This window comes from Aythya marila, assembly GCF_965140915.1.
Source record: "Aythya marila genome assembly, chromosome: 15".
In the NCBI taxonomy this organism is placed as follows: domain Eukaryota; kingdom Metazoa; phylum Chordata; class Aves; order Anseriformes; family Anatidae; genus Aythya; species Aythya marila.
The window spans coordinates 15,196,378-15,212,057 of NC_139056.1; the positions used below are offsets into that span (position 1 = coordinate 15,196,378).

At 48.3% G+C, this 15,680-nt stretch overlaps 1 protein-coding gene across 2 annotated transcripts in view; it reads right to left on the reverse strand.

Annotated features, from left to right (window-relative positions):
- CACNA1H (calcium voltage-gated channel subunit alpha1 H) overlaps positions 1-15,680 on the reverse strand; it is a 220,781-nt gene that overhangs the window by 4,483 nt on the left and 200,618 nt on the right. For both annotated transcript variants that reach the window (XM_082772862.1, XM_082772861.1), the window contains 4 exons: positions 8,135-8,213; positions 5,990-6,111; positions 5,172-5,510; positions 380-563 (listed from right to left, as the gene is read on the reverse strand). In XM_082772862.1, the coding sequence (XP_082628988.1) occupies positions 380-563; positions 5,172-5,510; positions 5,990-6,111; positions 8,135-8,213 (724 nt within the window). The remainder of the gene's footprint in view (positions 1-379; positions 564-5,171; positions 5,511-5,989; positions 6,112-8,134; positions 8,214-15,680) is intronic.

The following is a 15,680-nucleotide window of genomic DNA, read 5'->3' on the forward strand; positions in this document are numbered from 1 at the left end:
TTTTATTCATGTTGACTTTATTGATTTGTATTCCTGATGTCAGGGCCGACCATTTCAGAAGAAATGTGCAGCTAATACCCTTTTCCTTGGCTACCCGCCTGTGCTCTGTGCCTCTCGCACTGCTCGGGAGCCCCACTTCTCCCCAGTCAAACACCCAAACCGCCCACTTGCTCCTGACAAAACGCAGTGACGTGATGAAAACACAACACTGCAGCCCGTGGGATGGTATCAAACCAAACAAAGCAAGCCCTAGCTCAACCCACACGCGGCGCTGGCTGCGTATTCCCCATCTAACCACACGTGTGCAGGCAGGAGTTACTCTGCTCGGTTTTGGCTGGCTGTGCGAGGAGGAAGGGAAATCTCCATGAGTGGTAGGTACCTCGCTGGGATTTGCAGGGATACGTCTCCATCTCCACCTCGTGGAGGGGGAAGGGGGCTTTGGCTGGCATGACGGGCCGGAACATGTAGCTGTCGTTGGGCAAGGAGTGCATGCGGGACACGGAGATCTTGCGCACCGTCAGGAGGTTTTGAGAGTCCTGTGGCCGTAGACTGGCCGTGCCAACCTGCAAAGCAAGGAGACAGGGAAAGGGGTCACTCAGCATCTTGGTGAATTTACAGTGGTCTCCTTCACGTCTGTTTTTTTGTTTTAAAACCCGGGCAGATGTTCCTCTTGGCATCTTACAGGGAGTCAGCAGCCCCGGTGACTGCAACAGAACACCAAAGCCGCAGAAAGAGCTCAAATTGCGGCTCGAGTAAAACGAGGCATCAATGAGCCACCGCTAAGCTGATTCTTGGACACAGCAGCTAAGGAGTAAGGTCCAGGAAAATGGGGCCCACCCTCCGAACACAGGAGAAAGCCAGCATTTCTCACACTGTTCTGATTTTCCCAGGGATGTTTTCAGCCCAGCCTGGGTGGTGATGGGACAGACGGACAAAATCAGACAGTCCCTGGCCACGTGGACCTAGGGTACCAAGAGCTTCTGGAAATTCATGGATTGTCCCCCCAAACACACACACACACACACACACACACACAAAGGCAGACGTTTAAACACACACCCACGTTAAGACCACTGCAGACCCTGGGCCTCTCCCTTACAGCATGGGGCCTGTTGGGCACCGCTGGCCCCGACAGGTGGCAGCCCCACCACAGGGGGCAGAGGGAAGGAGAGGACATCGTGGTGTGGCACTGCCTGGGTGTGGAGCCTGTTCTGGGGAAGAAAAGGGATTTTTCTGTGTTTGTATGGCCTCTCTGTCAAACAGGGCTCTGGTTGGAAGTGCCCAGACAGAGCATCTCCCATCACAACCCTTAAACCGGAGCCCTCACTGCTTCTCTGGGGCTCTCTTCACTTCATCCACCTTACAGTGAATTCATCCCAGGGTCTCAGGAAGCTTTATGTCCCCAACAATGTCCCCGTGGTGCTGATGGAGCAGCGGTGAGAGGTGGTGCTGTGACCAGGCCAACCGGGCTGCGGGACCCCTGCACCTGCAGCCTGGCTCCCGGCCCCAAGGTTTTGGTCCTCAACACCTTCCCCTTACAATTTACCACATTATCTAAGGTACAACTAATTGCCCTGCTTTGCCTTTAATGTCAGCCTCTCAGTGACTGATTGAAAGCATTTTCCCAGCTGCATGTCTTAAATTAAACGTATTTTGCTTCACTCCACTGGACTGTTTTCCCTCTGTGCTAGCAAAAGCTGGGCCCGAGATCCCTTGCTGGATAATTTGGAAGTCACCAAGGATCTGTTTGAAACTGTTTTTTCCATACGTTCCTTGCTCATGAATTTCTTTCCTCAGATCCAACAGAGATACATCCTGAGACGAATTACTCAAGGCTTTTACCCTCTTGAACTTGGCTGAGAAGCCGAGGGGAGCAGCCTCGGGTATTTACAGGTAGCTGGCATCCCGAGCATCCCTCCGGGTCTACCCAGGCCTCTCTCCTGCTATATTGATGCAGCGGCAAGGCGGCTGTGCCAGTTGGCCTTTGGCCATTGCAGCTAATGAGCTACCAGCATCCCGGCACCTGGAGCAGAAGGTGGGCAGGCAGTTGTTGAAATCCTGTGCCACACGGAGAAAAAAAGGCCTCACCCTGCTGTCTCAGCAGACTAACAGAAGGAGCACGGCATTTTTCTATTAAATCCCTGTTCGTCGCTGAGGGATCTCATATCAATCTGCTCCGGCTGGGACAAATGGACAGAAATCCCCTCTTGACACAAACAACGGTGATTTTGAAGGTTTCAGCTATTGAGACCCAATTGACTGAGGGACTTGGGTAAGTTCCAGATGGCTCAACGCCACCGTAAGAAGTACTTGAAATATGAAACGTGTGCAAGAAGTTTGCTGGCTCACACCTGGCGAGCTGCTCCTGACAGCTAGGAAGGCTTGGAGACACAACACCGTGCTGCTCCTCCTCTGTGCTGGGAAATGCACTCAGGAACCAGACCCCAGGCCTTGGAAATCAGTGAAATCCTTCTAAACCCATGAAAACCCAACCTGAACAGCACTGCCAAGGCTGTGCGTGGTGACCACTGCCTGCACCAAAGCTCTCCGACAGCAATAAAATGACCCCAGAGGGCTTTGGGGATGCAGCTCAGAGGCTTGGTTAAACATCTTTAATGAGTGAGCACAGCTATCTCCTCTCGTGTCTGGGAACTGGTAACCTGCTGGAGCTCTGATTTTGTTCTGGTCCAAAGGGAGCTCGAGAAGAAACAATCCTGCAAATACCTCCACAGTGCATGACCCTTCCTGGGTGATTAAACCAAGCCTAAAGCAGATTCATTCTGGATGGCTGCTGCAAGTTGTCTGATGGCAGAGGATGTGCTCCCCTGTGCAGCACGCACAGCTTCGTGGCACTGCACCTCCTCATTTGTGCCAAATGCCTGCAGCCCATCCAGCAGCACATTGATTTAGGAGGGCACATTCCAGGTTTGGGCCCGAGAGCTCCTGCCAGCTGAGATCTGGGGCAGGGTCACTCCTGCGGGCACATTTGGTTCTGTGTGGTCTCAGTAGGAGCAAGGTGGAGAGGTACAGCACCTGCAGCTGGAAGAAGGGGTCTCTAGGAGGCAGGATGAGTGAAGGAAGAGATGGAAAGATGCTCACCAGCTTGCTCCATCATGCTTCTAACTGGGGACTGAATTTCAGGGCAGATGACGTGCAGCAGTGCATAGAGCATCTCCCGAATCCACAGCTCTGGTGCTTGCTGAATGCCCAACAGGTAAATGTGCTGATCTATGCACACCTTTCTGTTTTCTCAATACTAGATCATGAACAAGGCCTTACAGTAACAGTAAGAAAACCAAGCTGGGCCATGTTCTCTCCATAAACCAAGAAAAGAATCTGCCTGTCTCCAGCTCTCGATATATGATTCGAAGACAGACAGCTTACACATCACATTGTACATTAAATATGAGACTCCTTTTTGGCTAAAAAGAATATTTCTCTTGTGTTCCAGACAAGACTGCAGGCAAAATCAGCTGGGACACATTCCCTGCCCAGCTCCTGCACAGGCAGAGGCAGTACAGAGGACAGAGGATGGAAACGACTGTGGCTGTGAAGCGACAGGCTTAGGACGACCCGGACACCACCGCCAGCTGCACAGCACTAAAGCACAATGCCACAACGCAGAAGCAACGGCGCGGCGTCATTCACCTCAGCCTCGTGGCCTGGGGGGTGGTGGGAAGGAGTCAGGACATGGTGGGAAACAGAGCAGGAGGACGGGATTTCCATCACGGGAGTCTCTGCCCCCTCCAGCGTGTCTGGGATGGCTAAAGAGACATTCTCACAGCTCAGCGCTTCCTTAAAATCAGGGAGATAAAAAGCATCAGTAGCAGAGCAAGGTGGTTTTAGTGCTCCACACAGACCAGGGCAATATAGAGCATCCTGTAACACCTTCCTGGGTGCCTGTGCCACCATCAGAGGCAGGATTTGTTGCACGGAGCCCTGTGTATTTAAGCCCCTCAGTGCTGGCAGGTTTCTAGGGCTAAGAAGAGGCTCTGCACATGAAGTGAGCAACCTCCCGAGGAACCTGTGGCTCCTGATCTGCTCAGGAGCTACTCATGGATCAGGAAAACTCAAGGAGAGAGAGCTCAGTTTGCAATCAGAGCCTGTGTAAAAGGATGTGCCCTCTCGTCTCCAGCTGAAAAAAGCAACCTGGGTGTTTATGGTGCACTTTCCTGCAGAAATCTCTATTAGAAGCTCTATTTAAATAGTGAATTCCCCATCGCTATGTAACCAAATTCCTTTTTACTTGATTTAATAGAGTCTGATGGATTTCACAAAAATCTAATTTAATGTAATTTAATCGGAACCCCTCTCATTGATTTTGCAGTAGATTTATTTGCAATCAGAGTGACAAAGGTACTCCATCTTCACTCTTAATCATACTCTGCTGACATGGGATGAGACAATTATCTCATGCCCTTCCTTTATTTCCCCCTACTTCTGATTGCCCTCATTTTCTAGAGGACTAGTAAAACTCAGATAGAAGGTAGCTTCTGGAAAATCAGCCCCAGAAGCACCACTTTCTTGACAGGGGACCTTGACAATTCCCAGGGCCGTGCCCTGAGCAGAGTGTGAGCCAGCAGAAAGCTGCATGTTTACAGACAAGCCCTTCTGAGCTGCATGCTACAATTTGCTTGAGGCTTCTCCGGAAATCCCCAAATGGGGCTAAAAAGAACCTGAGCAGGATTTCTGTGTCTGTGTGAAGGGAATTTGTGCCATCCCTTTCGTACGTGTCAGGGTTGTCAGGGCCAGAGAGCCCAAGGCTTTAGGAGATTGCTCCCTGGTGCTGCTGCTTATGCTAAAATGACAAGGACCAATGTGCTGCCTGGGGAACAGGACAGGGACATGTGGCTCTATGCTTCTGAACTTAAAATTCATGATCTTTGACCTTCAACTCTTCCCTACAACAACAATCAGGACAGTGTTAGCCCTGGAGAATGTTTCTAGTGGCCTTCCTCCTCGGGGAACCCTCCTGAGATGACTCAAGGTGTGGAAGTAGTGGTGACATCTCTGCTGGAGGGGGGTGCAGGAAAGCTGCCTTCCTCCCACTCTGCCTCATCTCCCGCCTGCTTGGCTCGGTGTCACTCGGGATCAAACAGCAGTGGCTGGCAGGAATTGTCCCCTCCCTACCCCAAGCACAGGAATAGCAGACACCTCGTGTGAACCATTACCAGGGCTTGGTGCTTCGCCTGCACTGCTGACTCCGACTTCACAGCCTCCTGACTTCTGTAGGGTGCCCTGCTGTCCGGGGCCACCCCTCCTCCCCTGCTCCCAGCAGTGGCCGAGGTGGTTGCTCCTCTGGACATCTCCAGCTCGATCTCTGCATCCATCTCAGCATCCTCCTTGGCCTCCTTGTTGCTCTCCTCCAGGTGCTTCATCAGCACTGCCACCACCACGTTGACCAGGACGAACTGTGCGATGAGGACGAAGGTGACGAAGTAGACGGGAGAGATGACGGGCAGGTAACTGAGGCAGTGCTTGTCTTCCCGGGTGCACTCCCGGAGGGTATCCTGAAACAGGGAGCCAGCGGTGAGGGATTAATGAAGTCTGGGGCTCCAAATACAGAAACAACCAAAGACGACCAGAAAAACATATAATTACATAACCCAGACACAATGACTTGTGTGTACAATCTAAATGAATGGAAGGAAACATGGACACCATGAATTACAGCATCTACAAAGAGGAGGATCATGTTATGTCCCAAAGGCACAGGGCAGAGTCCATGGCTACTTCTCCCAGCTACAAGAACAGGCACAATTTGCCTGAAGTATAATAAATCTTAAAAAAACTAAGCTTCAGGTTGAGCAAGACTTAGGCCAAATGATTATTTGAAAATATTTGACTTTTAAATGGAAAAGTTTAATTTTTATGTTTTAAAAGGAAGCTTTTTTTTTTTTCCCCACACAAGAGGTACCTCAATTTGTTTGAAGTTTGTAACTATATATCTAGAGAGAAAAGAAAGAACCCGGAGAGAGCTTGCACACACCTTCATGATGCCATTCCAGTTGTCCCCCGTTGACACCCTGAAGAGGGTGAGGAAGGCCATGCCGAAGTTGGTGAAAGTTGCATGCCGGCTCAGACCTTCGCACGGATTTTCTTCACTGCAGTCTGCAGGAGAAAGAAGTGGAAGCACGTCAGTAAAGCCAAGTTTGGCAGCGCTCCTTCAGAACTGTACCCATGGTCTGCAGCAGCAGGGAGGATGGCTGCGTGGTGATCCCACGGTGGTCTCGTGCAGCCACACTCGTCCTGGTGCAGGCAGATGAGAAAATGGGTGGTAACACAGTGTGGCTTAAGAGGTCCAGGCTGACATTAGGCAAGGTGTTTTTACATGGAGGGAGGCAGGGGAGCTCCATCCTTGGTGTTCAGGATCTGGCTAGACAGATGAGGCTAGATGGAGCCTCAAGGAGAGGATGGCTGGGGGCCTCCAGAGGTCCACCAACATTTTCCTGATTCTCTTGACTTAGCCTGAACAGGCAGAGCCAACACAAGGTGATCTAACAGGAGGTGGAAGCAAGAAGGCTTTTGCTGGGGTGTCTCAACAAACACTGCCCTATGGTACACTTTGTCTGCTATCCTCTTGATTGCATTCCTCGCCTTGATTATTTTTTAAAGGGCACATCTACGGCAAGGGATATTTCTCTGCAATAAAGTAGAGCAATTTTGTATTTTTTTTCCTGAGAGTTAATATACTAATGAATGTAAATTGAACACATGAAATATCCCTCTTTCCATAAACCACAGGTTCATTATATTTTCATGATGACAGGCAGCAATGGCTCCTGCAAGGGAGTTTCACTACTGAGCGTTTATTTCAGAAGCAAAAAAGGAAGGAAAATGAAAAAAGCAAATAGGAAAATCCCCCAAAAGACCAGTCCTGGAGGAGTGAGTGCTGATGGTTCTTGCAGCTGACATGCACCAGCAGTGATTGGGGAAAAAAAAAAAGAAGCAAAAGTATTTCTCATTTGAAGTCCGGGTGGGAAGCAGTGTGCTGACTGCCTGCTGTTTGCCCCAGACACAATCAGGGCTTTCCCAGTCTCTGACCACGTGCTGTGGTTACCCGGGGGCTGGCACTAGCAAGGTGTGTGCGTGGAAACACAAAGACAAAGAGGACTCAGAGCAGCAGAAGGTGCCTCTGTGAATAAGACATTTTTTCAGCTCTGTGGCTGAATAAATACATGCCCATATATCTAGACACGCAATATAAAACATACAATATTTCATTTGGGGTGGATGCTGAACTAATTTTTTTTCCAGAACCTGTGGAGACTTAAAAATAATTTGTCTTGGGTTGAAAGAAATATTCTGCTTTCAGGCATTTGTAATCTGAGCATAGGGCTGGACTCATAAAGGGGATTAATGACAGCCATAAAATCACCGCGGAGGACGGGCCCTTCTGATGCTACCAGGGATGTAAGCATTGAGGAGGCTGCAAGACGGCAGGCATGTCTCCTCTGAACAGCACGTTTAAAGGCAGTGGCTGCCTTGCCCAGCTCATCCAGGTTCGTAGTGTTTTCTCTCTGCCTCTGCCTGATGTTTGGAGTGGTGGACACACGCACAAGTGGCTCTGCAGCATCCTTGAGCTGGAGGAATAAATGATGCCGGACAATCAGGAACCAGGGGATGCTTCCTGATTTATGCAGAAAAAGGAAGGTGATGCTGAGAAGAACAATGGACAGACAAGACTTGGGCAGCTGGAAGAGCAACGTCAGCCAAGTGCAGAAAACTAATAGAGTGTAGTGGAAGCTCTGAGGAGGGACATGTTTATGGTGGCATCCCTCCAACATGAATCTGACTACCATCCAGCTCTGCAGGCTCATGTGCTGTCTTAAGTAGCAAACTTCCATCTTTGTGAACATAACCATGCTAGACAATTATATTTAAACAGTAAATAGTTCCTCTACAGCCAAGAGTGGTGTTGGACAAACCTCTAAATGTGTGTGCACATTAGGCAGGTTCTGTATTACATCCTTATGTGTCATCTGCGACCCTGAGATCAAGAGAAAGCTTTAATCTTCAGAGTCCGAGCTGTGAAGCTAAGTAAGACCCAAGAATAAGAGAGAAGAAAGGAAACAGCTAGATATCAAATAAATATCAACCGGATGAAATAAATCGTGTCAGGCACATTACTCACCTAGCTTGCCAAACAATTCCACTCCCAGGGCAGCATAGATAAAAAACAGGAGCATAAAAAGTAGGCCAAGGTTCCCTACCTACACAAGGAGAAAGCAGAAGAAGGGTCAGGCAAGTTGAGGTCACAAATTAAATTGCTCCATCACATATTAAATATAAGCAAAAGAGGGACACTGGTAGCCAGAGGCTAATCGTTGTCTCCCCTGGCTTCCAACACCCTGGTCTCCTTCCACGAGTCTGCTTTAAGAGACCCAGAGAAGCCTCCTGAGTGGGGAAAGGAGCAGAAGCAAAGCTGTTTCTGTGCCTCTCCATCCTGCTTGCACTTACCTGGGATGCTGCATGCAGTTGTACCGTGGCCAGCCTCAGCGGCACTCAGCACCGCACGTCAGGACGTGGCAGTTTAAGTGTCCTGGTGCTCTGGTCTGAGCTTTAAGGCCTCACCCTTCTGCTTGCCAGGACTGATTCTGAGCACGAAGGCAGAGGGTTTCAGTACCGTGACATTAATGAGACACGTCTCAAGCCACAGGAGGAGCTGCCTGGTTTTCTAAGGTTTTGCTGGCCTGGAGGGCTTTTGGAAAAGGAATACGTGCAAGAAATTTACATCTTACTCTAGAGTAAGATGCCTTGCAGAGACATTTACAGCTTTTTCTCGACAACTACCTGAATTTTAGCTTTTGGTGTCTCAAAAGAAAAACCTCATTCCACATGCTACCACTCAGGCACCTTGCAGTCTGAGCGCTGCGTGGTGTGCTGCCATTAGGTATCCACATGCATTTGCAAAGTGGCTGAAGGGGATGGTAATAGAAGTGCAATGATACTAAAGGGAACACAAAGGTTATTAATAACAATGGCATTACAGTTATCTGCACTGGAGTCTAAGCCTTTAAAACATCTCAAAGAGCAGATTAGGAGTGATTCAGGCAGAGAATGTGAGGGGCAGAGTGGCCTGACCAGCTAACTACCTGCATTTTACCTGCAACTAACTCTGCCCCCATTTACCTTTCCTGTCCCTTTTAAGTGTCGTGTGTCTATTGACTCGTAATGGAGGTAGAGTGATTGCTCTCCCATTAGACAGGGTGTCATGAGCTTCATTTTATCTCTAAGGAAAAATGATCAAGGTGGTGATTCAAGTAGAGAGGCCAAGGGATGGATGATCTCTAAGGTATCTTCTAGTGAACTCTTCAGTCAGAGAGAGCTTTCTTCTCTAGGGCAGCACAGCCACAGCACTGATGGTTATTTTGACCGTGTTGCTTAATTTCATTATTGTGGTTATCAATACGATATCAGTTATTATCAAATTAACACAGCTATCACTTTTATTTTTTATTTTTCTTGTATTAAAGAAGTGGCAATAGTGAAATTATCCAGCGGAGACTGTAATTGCTATAAAGTCTAAACTGTCTACTACACATAGAGCTTTGCAATTCCACTAACATTATTACCATACTCCAGGGAATAATAGAGATAATACAGTGATGTGGATGGCTGGTCTGGATTATTTCTTTGCATGTACTGCCTTCTGGAATAACGCTTTTTAGCTCAAGCCTGCTGGACCACTGATGGTTTGTACGACATTAGGAGGCAGTCTGCAAAATGACTGCAAATCAGAAAATATGGGAAAACAGGCAGAGGCACAAGTGTACACACACCCTGCCAGGGAGGCAAATGAGCAAATAATTAAAGGGAAGGAAATTAAAAGTGATAAACAAGTTTTCTAGGTTGAGCGTAAATTAAAGCCTGATGTTGTAGCACTGCAGAAGAGGGTCTTGGATTTTTTTCAAAGCAGCCTATAAGCTGAATATTTTACTGCTATTTTAATGTTTAATAAATCAGCCTGCAAACTTTTGGCATTGATGAAATTCCAAGGAATTTAGACTAACATCAAAGTTATTACCAGGTTATCAGTCAAAACTATTGCCTACCTCCCCACATTCAAAGCATGACTGCCTTGCACGCATAAGTACTGATAACTGGTAATTCTGAACTAAGCCAACATTTGCTCATAAACAATTTGCCTTGTGTGCATTTGGAAAACATTCTGTATTTAAGACTGTGACTACGTACTTTAGTGAACCAACATGTCTCATAACTAGTCCTTCAAAGACCAGTTTACACTCATGGGGCTGCTGTACAGGCTGCTCAAGGCAGCTCAACCACAGGCATGCTCTAGAAATGCTTAGCAGTGTGTCTGTAAGTGTGGTGTTTGCTGCTGCTTGAGGTTGCTTCTGCCCTTGGCTGAGAGCAGCCCCAGGGGCAGTTTCAAAGCTTGGCTGATGCACAGGATCTCCTGGGAAGTGACTGAAGTCTGACACTGAGGTGGAAACGTGGCCACGTGGAAGAGAAAGGTGGGAGGTAGAGGCAAGTGAAAGGCTGGTGGCACCACGTGTACTGTCATTAAACTCCATCCCACCTTGCACCAGACATCTGGAGCTGCTCTGTGGTGTAAGGCAAGAAGCAGGTTGTTCCCTTGTGCCCAGGAACACCCTGCTGCCCTGACCACCCCTGCAGATGTAACAGCCACAGGGATGTGTGGGCAGCTCGTGCCTCCTGCAGCTGGACAGGGCACGAGCTTCTCCGCAGCACAAGAACACCTGATGCTCAAGAGAAAGAGGCTGAGCAAATGGCTTACCTCTCAGGCACCCCAGCAAAACCATTTGGTCTGTTTGTGCAGCTCCTGGCTGTGCTGAACCAGCACAAGTCAGTGCCAGATTTAATATTTTGTCTGTCTTAGCCTGTGCCTTTCTGGTACTTGTCCCTCAGGATGGGAAGGGAAAGGAAGGTTCTCTTCAGCCCGTGGCCTTCACCAAAGCATGAGCATGGAGAAGGACCCAAGGCTTGCTCCCAGAGATGGGCTGAGGCAGAGGCAGCGAGGTCAGCCAGCGGCTGCTGAGCCGCCGAGAAAGCAGACTGCATGTGTGTCTGTGACCTTGAGTGAGTCATTCCCCTCCTGTAACTCGACGTACCCATTTGTAATACCCTTGCGGATAGGTAATTAATGCCTGTAAAGCACTTTGAGATCTACTGAGACCAGACAAGAAAAAGATTGCGTGTGAATCATGTTGCTGTGAGGAACGGGAGGGAGCAGGAGCGCATCCAGGCTCTCTTCCCCAGCATCCAAAGGCTGGGATGCCTGTGCTGGACTCTCCATCGGGGACAGAGATCCAGCTCTGGTCAGCAACCTCAGCTTTGGCAGCCAGGCAGGCTCTGAAAAGTGGTTCTGCTCTAGCAGCTCCGAACAGGTCAGCCCATGCTCTGTTTATCCATCAAACTCCCCCTGACTTGGGCTGGTGCCTTTGGCTGGGCAGAGAAAACTACAAATAACCCCTCTCCCTGTCAGCCAGGGGCTATCCATCATCTGCCATGGCTCCAGTGCTGGGGGGAGGCTGGGGCCCATAGGGAGTGAAGCAGAGATGAAGAACGTCTTGGAGATGTTGTTGGTGCCCTGAAGTACCCCAGAGAAGCCACTGCTGCAAAAGACTTGGAGTAACCCTGCTTAGCAGTAAGGAAAGCAACTCCATTCTCCACACATCCAGCAAAACCCTTTTCCCACTGCTCCTGCATGGTCTAGGAGGCTGTCTCTGCCTTAGCTATTGCAGACTTCACTGCCATTAGCTTTTTGCCTCTCCCTAAGGACGGCTGCAGTAGCGAAGCACCACCACATGTCCCATCAGAGCCCAGCCTCGGACCTATGCCAGTAAAAAACTGGTATCTGCAGACACAGGAATGCAGAGAAACTACAGCAGGTTGTGTTAGCTTGATATGTAAAGTGTTGTGCCTCCCAAGTGATAAAAAACTGATGCCAAGCTACAGGAGGTGTGATGTACGTTCCCTCTGGGCACAGGCTGGTCCTGCTGTCAGTGGGATGTATAAAGGATGAGATCTGCATGATTCTCCCATTTCTCAGCTTCCCTCTGTATTAGATCACACCGCTGTGAGCAAGGCCGTTTCCCTTGTGGATCACCGTGCCCCTGCTCCTCATTGGAGCATCACACGAGGCCAGTGGATCTCACCCGCTGTGGGAAGCCTCTCGGGATGCTGAGATGCCAAGGGCTAGAGGCAAGTTACTGCACTTGTTATTAATGTGCTGATCACGTACAACAGGACGCCAGCCACCTGGGCACCATCACTCCTCTGTCGCACTGTCAGCTGGGCGATCCTGCCCAAATCCCTCAAGAGCCTGCTGTCCTCTGCTCTCCCTGCTCTTGGAGAGGCATTGATGAAATACAGGTCTGCTGCTGTCCTGCTCCTGCAATGGCTGGCTGAGGCACACTACAGTTCTTCTTGTGCCTCTTCCTGCTCTGACATCAATTATTTCTGCATCGCTGGCCCACACCTTGGCATTTCAGTTGTCCATGCAGGCAAAGCACACACAGCTCCCTGGGATGCCTGTCAAGAACAATTTCTCATAAAACTAAGCCTCTGCCAATCCTTTCCAAGGACATGAGTCCTCCTCATCTTCCTTCCAGCACTCTTGAGCCAAAGCAATAATCTTGGAAGCAAGAAAACACAGGGTAATTTATGCATTAAACCCAAGAGAAAATGGGCACGTTTGTCTGCTTGGAAAACAGAGGCCATCTGTGTGAATCCCAGGACTAGGGGAAAGGGCCAGACAGACACCCTTGAGGCTCAGATCACCTTGTTGGTGCAAACACAAGGCCACTAGCTGACCTGAACCAGCTCCCCTTTCTGTGTATCCCTTCAGCCCCACAGAGACCAGTGCTAAGAGCCAGCAGAACAGTGGTTTCTTAGTGATTTCTGTTTCCCTTCTCTGCTGACATCTTGCAGACAGCTCTGCAAAGCTCTCTGGTGTGCAGCACAGCACACACCTACCCCTCTTCCAGAATCAGTCGCACCTGAAACACTTACTGGTAAGACATTTCTATTCTTGTTCTCTGAGCTTTGCAGTCATTGTGGGTTTTCAGCATCTGGCAAAAGCAGGCTATTGTTTGTGTCCCATAACTGCTGTTAGACAATGCCAGAATATGTCTTCAAGAGCTGGAGATAAGCACAGGAACTGCACCACCAAGAAGAGCTAAACTCCTGGCTAGGAGCAGATGAGAGACTGTCCTTCAAGGGACTAATAGGACGAGGAGTTCTTCACTTTTTTTCTTGGCACAGACTGTATGTGGGGGGAGTTCCAAGCTTTGAAGACAAGGAGGAGGTATACTGTACAGTCCTGCATTTAATTAATGTGCTGTCCACAGACCAAGTGAGAAAAAAGAAGAAGAACCCAGATGGTTTAAATAGATGGGCTGGATTTCACTCTTAGTCACAGGGGTGCAAAGCAGGAGTCACTTTAACAGAACTGGAGTGGTGCAAATGAGCATCAGGAAAAAGAGGATAAAAAACTGCGCAGACCACCCTGCAAAACAGGCTCTCTTCAGCTGTCAGATTGTGTTTTGTCTTTGTAAATGTCTCATTTACTTTAGAATTAAAACCTCCTTTATTTGCTGAAGTGAAATCATAGCATCAAAAAGGCTGATGGAAAACCAACACGCTTTGCTCACTCTGTGTTTGCTGCTATTCCTGCTAATATGACTTGATGGGAAAAGTCCACATTTTACTATGGTTGGCCCTGCACAGTGAGGGTGGCAATTGGCCTGGATTCCTCTTAGTCCTCGCTGTCAGGAGCAGCACTGGCAGCTCAGCACTGGCTGTAGGCTTTCTTACTGGCAATCGATACCAGAAGTGCTGTGCAGAGCGAGCGAGGCTGCTCAGTACAGAGGATTCACTTACACAAGGAGCATTTTAATCCAACCAAACGCGAAGTTGCAAATCCAAGAGTCAAGTGTGGGCCATGCTACAGAAAAGGTGAATTGTACTTTGGAAAGTAGGGGATGTGAAAGAGACTAAAGGATTACTGTCGAATAGGAGTCCTCTGGAGCAGACATTGCTTACAGAACTGATGTAACCACCAGATGTATAAGCAAGTGAACAGACAGCTGAAGCATAAGGGTGGTATAACTCATTACACAGCCTTAAAGGAGCCAGAGATCATAAAGAGGAGGAAAAAACTTGAAACAGATCTTGAAAACCTGCTTGATACTGAGAGATTAAAAGATTTCAATGTTCTTCTATTTGTGAGAGTGCAAGAGATTATTTTTTCTCTTTATTACCTCCACAAAGGAGAAGTTCTAAAAGAAAAAAGCGAAGTGACATCCAAGGAAAAAATAAACTTGGCTAATTCAGACCAAAAACACCACATTTTTTTTTACCAGAAGGAATAAACACCTACTGGAAGAATGTATTTCATCAGCAGGGGATGGTTGATTCCTTAACACTTCCCCTACTTAAAAGAAGATGGGGTGGCTTTTAAGATGTGTTGGAGTTCAACCCAGAGCTCTGGGGCTTGTGTTATGCTAGGAGCAGGCCTCTGTGGTCACAGGGGAGATTTTGATCTGTGAACAGCAGGACTGAACTGGCTGAACTGGGCCTGGCAATTTCTAAGCGATGAAGTCAGAGCTGGTCACGCTAGCCCAGCTCTGTTTTTAGCTGCTATGTTTAAATCAGAGGATCTATTTCAAGTTTACACCAGTGCAACAGATTTTAGCACTTCATGCTTTAGAGCCCCTGACAGGTTTCTTTCATCCTCCAGAAGGGAACACCGTGGTTCAGAGTTGAGGCTGATGGTGCCTTTCTGGGTGACCCTGGCCCCACTACCAGGTCAACCAGCTGTGAAATTAGAAAACTTGTGTTCCTGTTTGAAAAGGAGATACTGCCTCAAGACCTTACAGTAGGGGGTAAAAGAACCCACACAGCACAAGCGCAGATGGTCTATGGCAGGAATGTGATGATTCCTTCAAACTATCCCAAATGCTTGCTCGGTCTAAGAGGGCATGGAGATAGTGGACAAAGACGGTGCCATTTTGAGACCTTTCCCTGACTGTTCTTTCTATCTCTCTTGCTTCTCCTTTTTTTGTACTCCTTTATTCCATTTCCTGATTTTCAGATACCTGGTGAAGGAGAAGATCACTGTGAAGGGGCAGACACCAGGTTACTAGACAAGAAGGCTACAGTAGGGTAGGAAGTCCTCCTGCACTGAAAACAGAAGCTTAAGGTCAGCCTGTATTCCAAGAGAGGGGGCTTAGCCTGTACTGTGACATCCTCAATATTGGATCAAAATGCTAACATTCCCCAAGGCTGGCGATAGTTGGTTCTCTAGGTGTTACTCAAACTCTCCCTGCTGCTGAATAGAAACAAGTAAGAAGCTGATGAAGATCACCCAAAAGAAAAAGAAAAATATGTGCACTGTAATGACTATCTTATTATGGTAAGCCCATAAATGGACATTCTACAAACACCAGAGAATGTTTTTCTTTTTTTTTCTCCCCAAAAGTTAATGAATAAACATGGAATTCAATTCTGTCACTTAGACACATTCAAGGAGGATTTTCCAGCTGTGGCTCTAGGCCGCTAAATTAATTGCAGTAGGAACTCTTCCCCTCCCTTTGAAATGAAAACTGTAGCTTTATGAAAAGTGATCATTGTGGGAGAGGTGTCCCCAAGCTTCCCTTCTTATCTTCTGAATTACATTGAGGGGCAAAGTG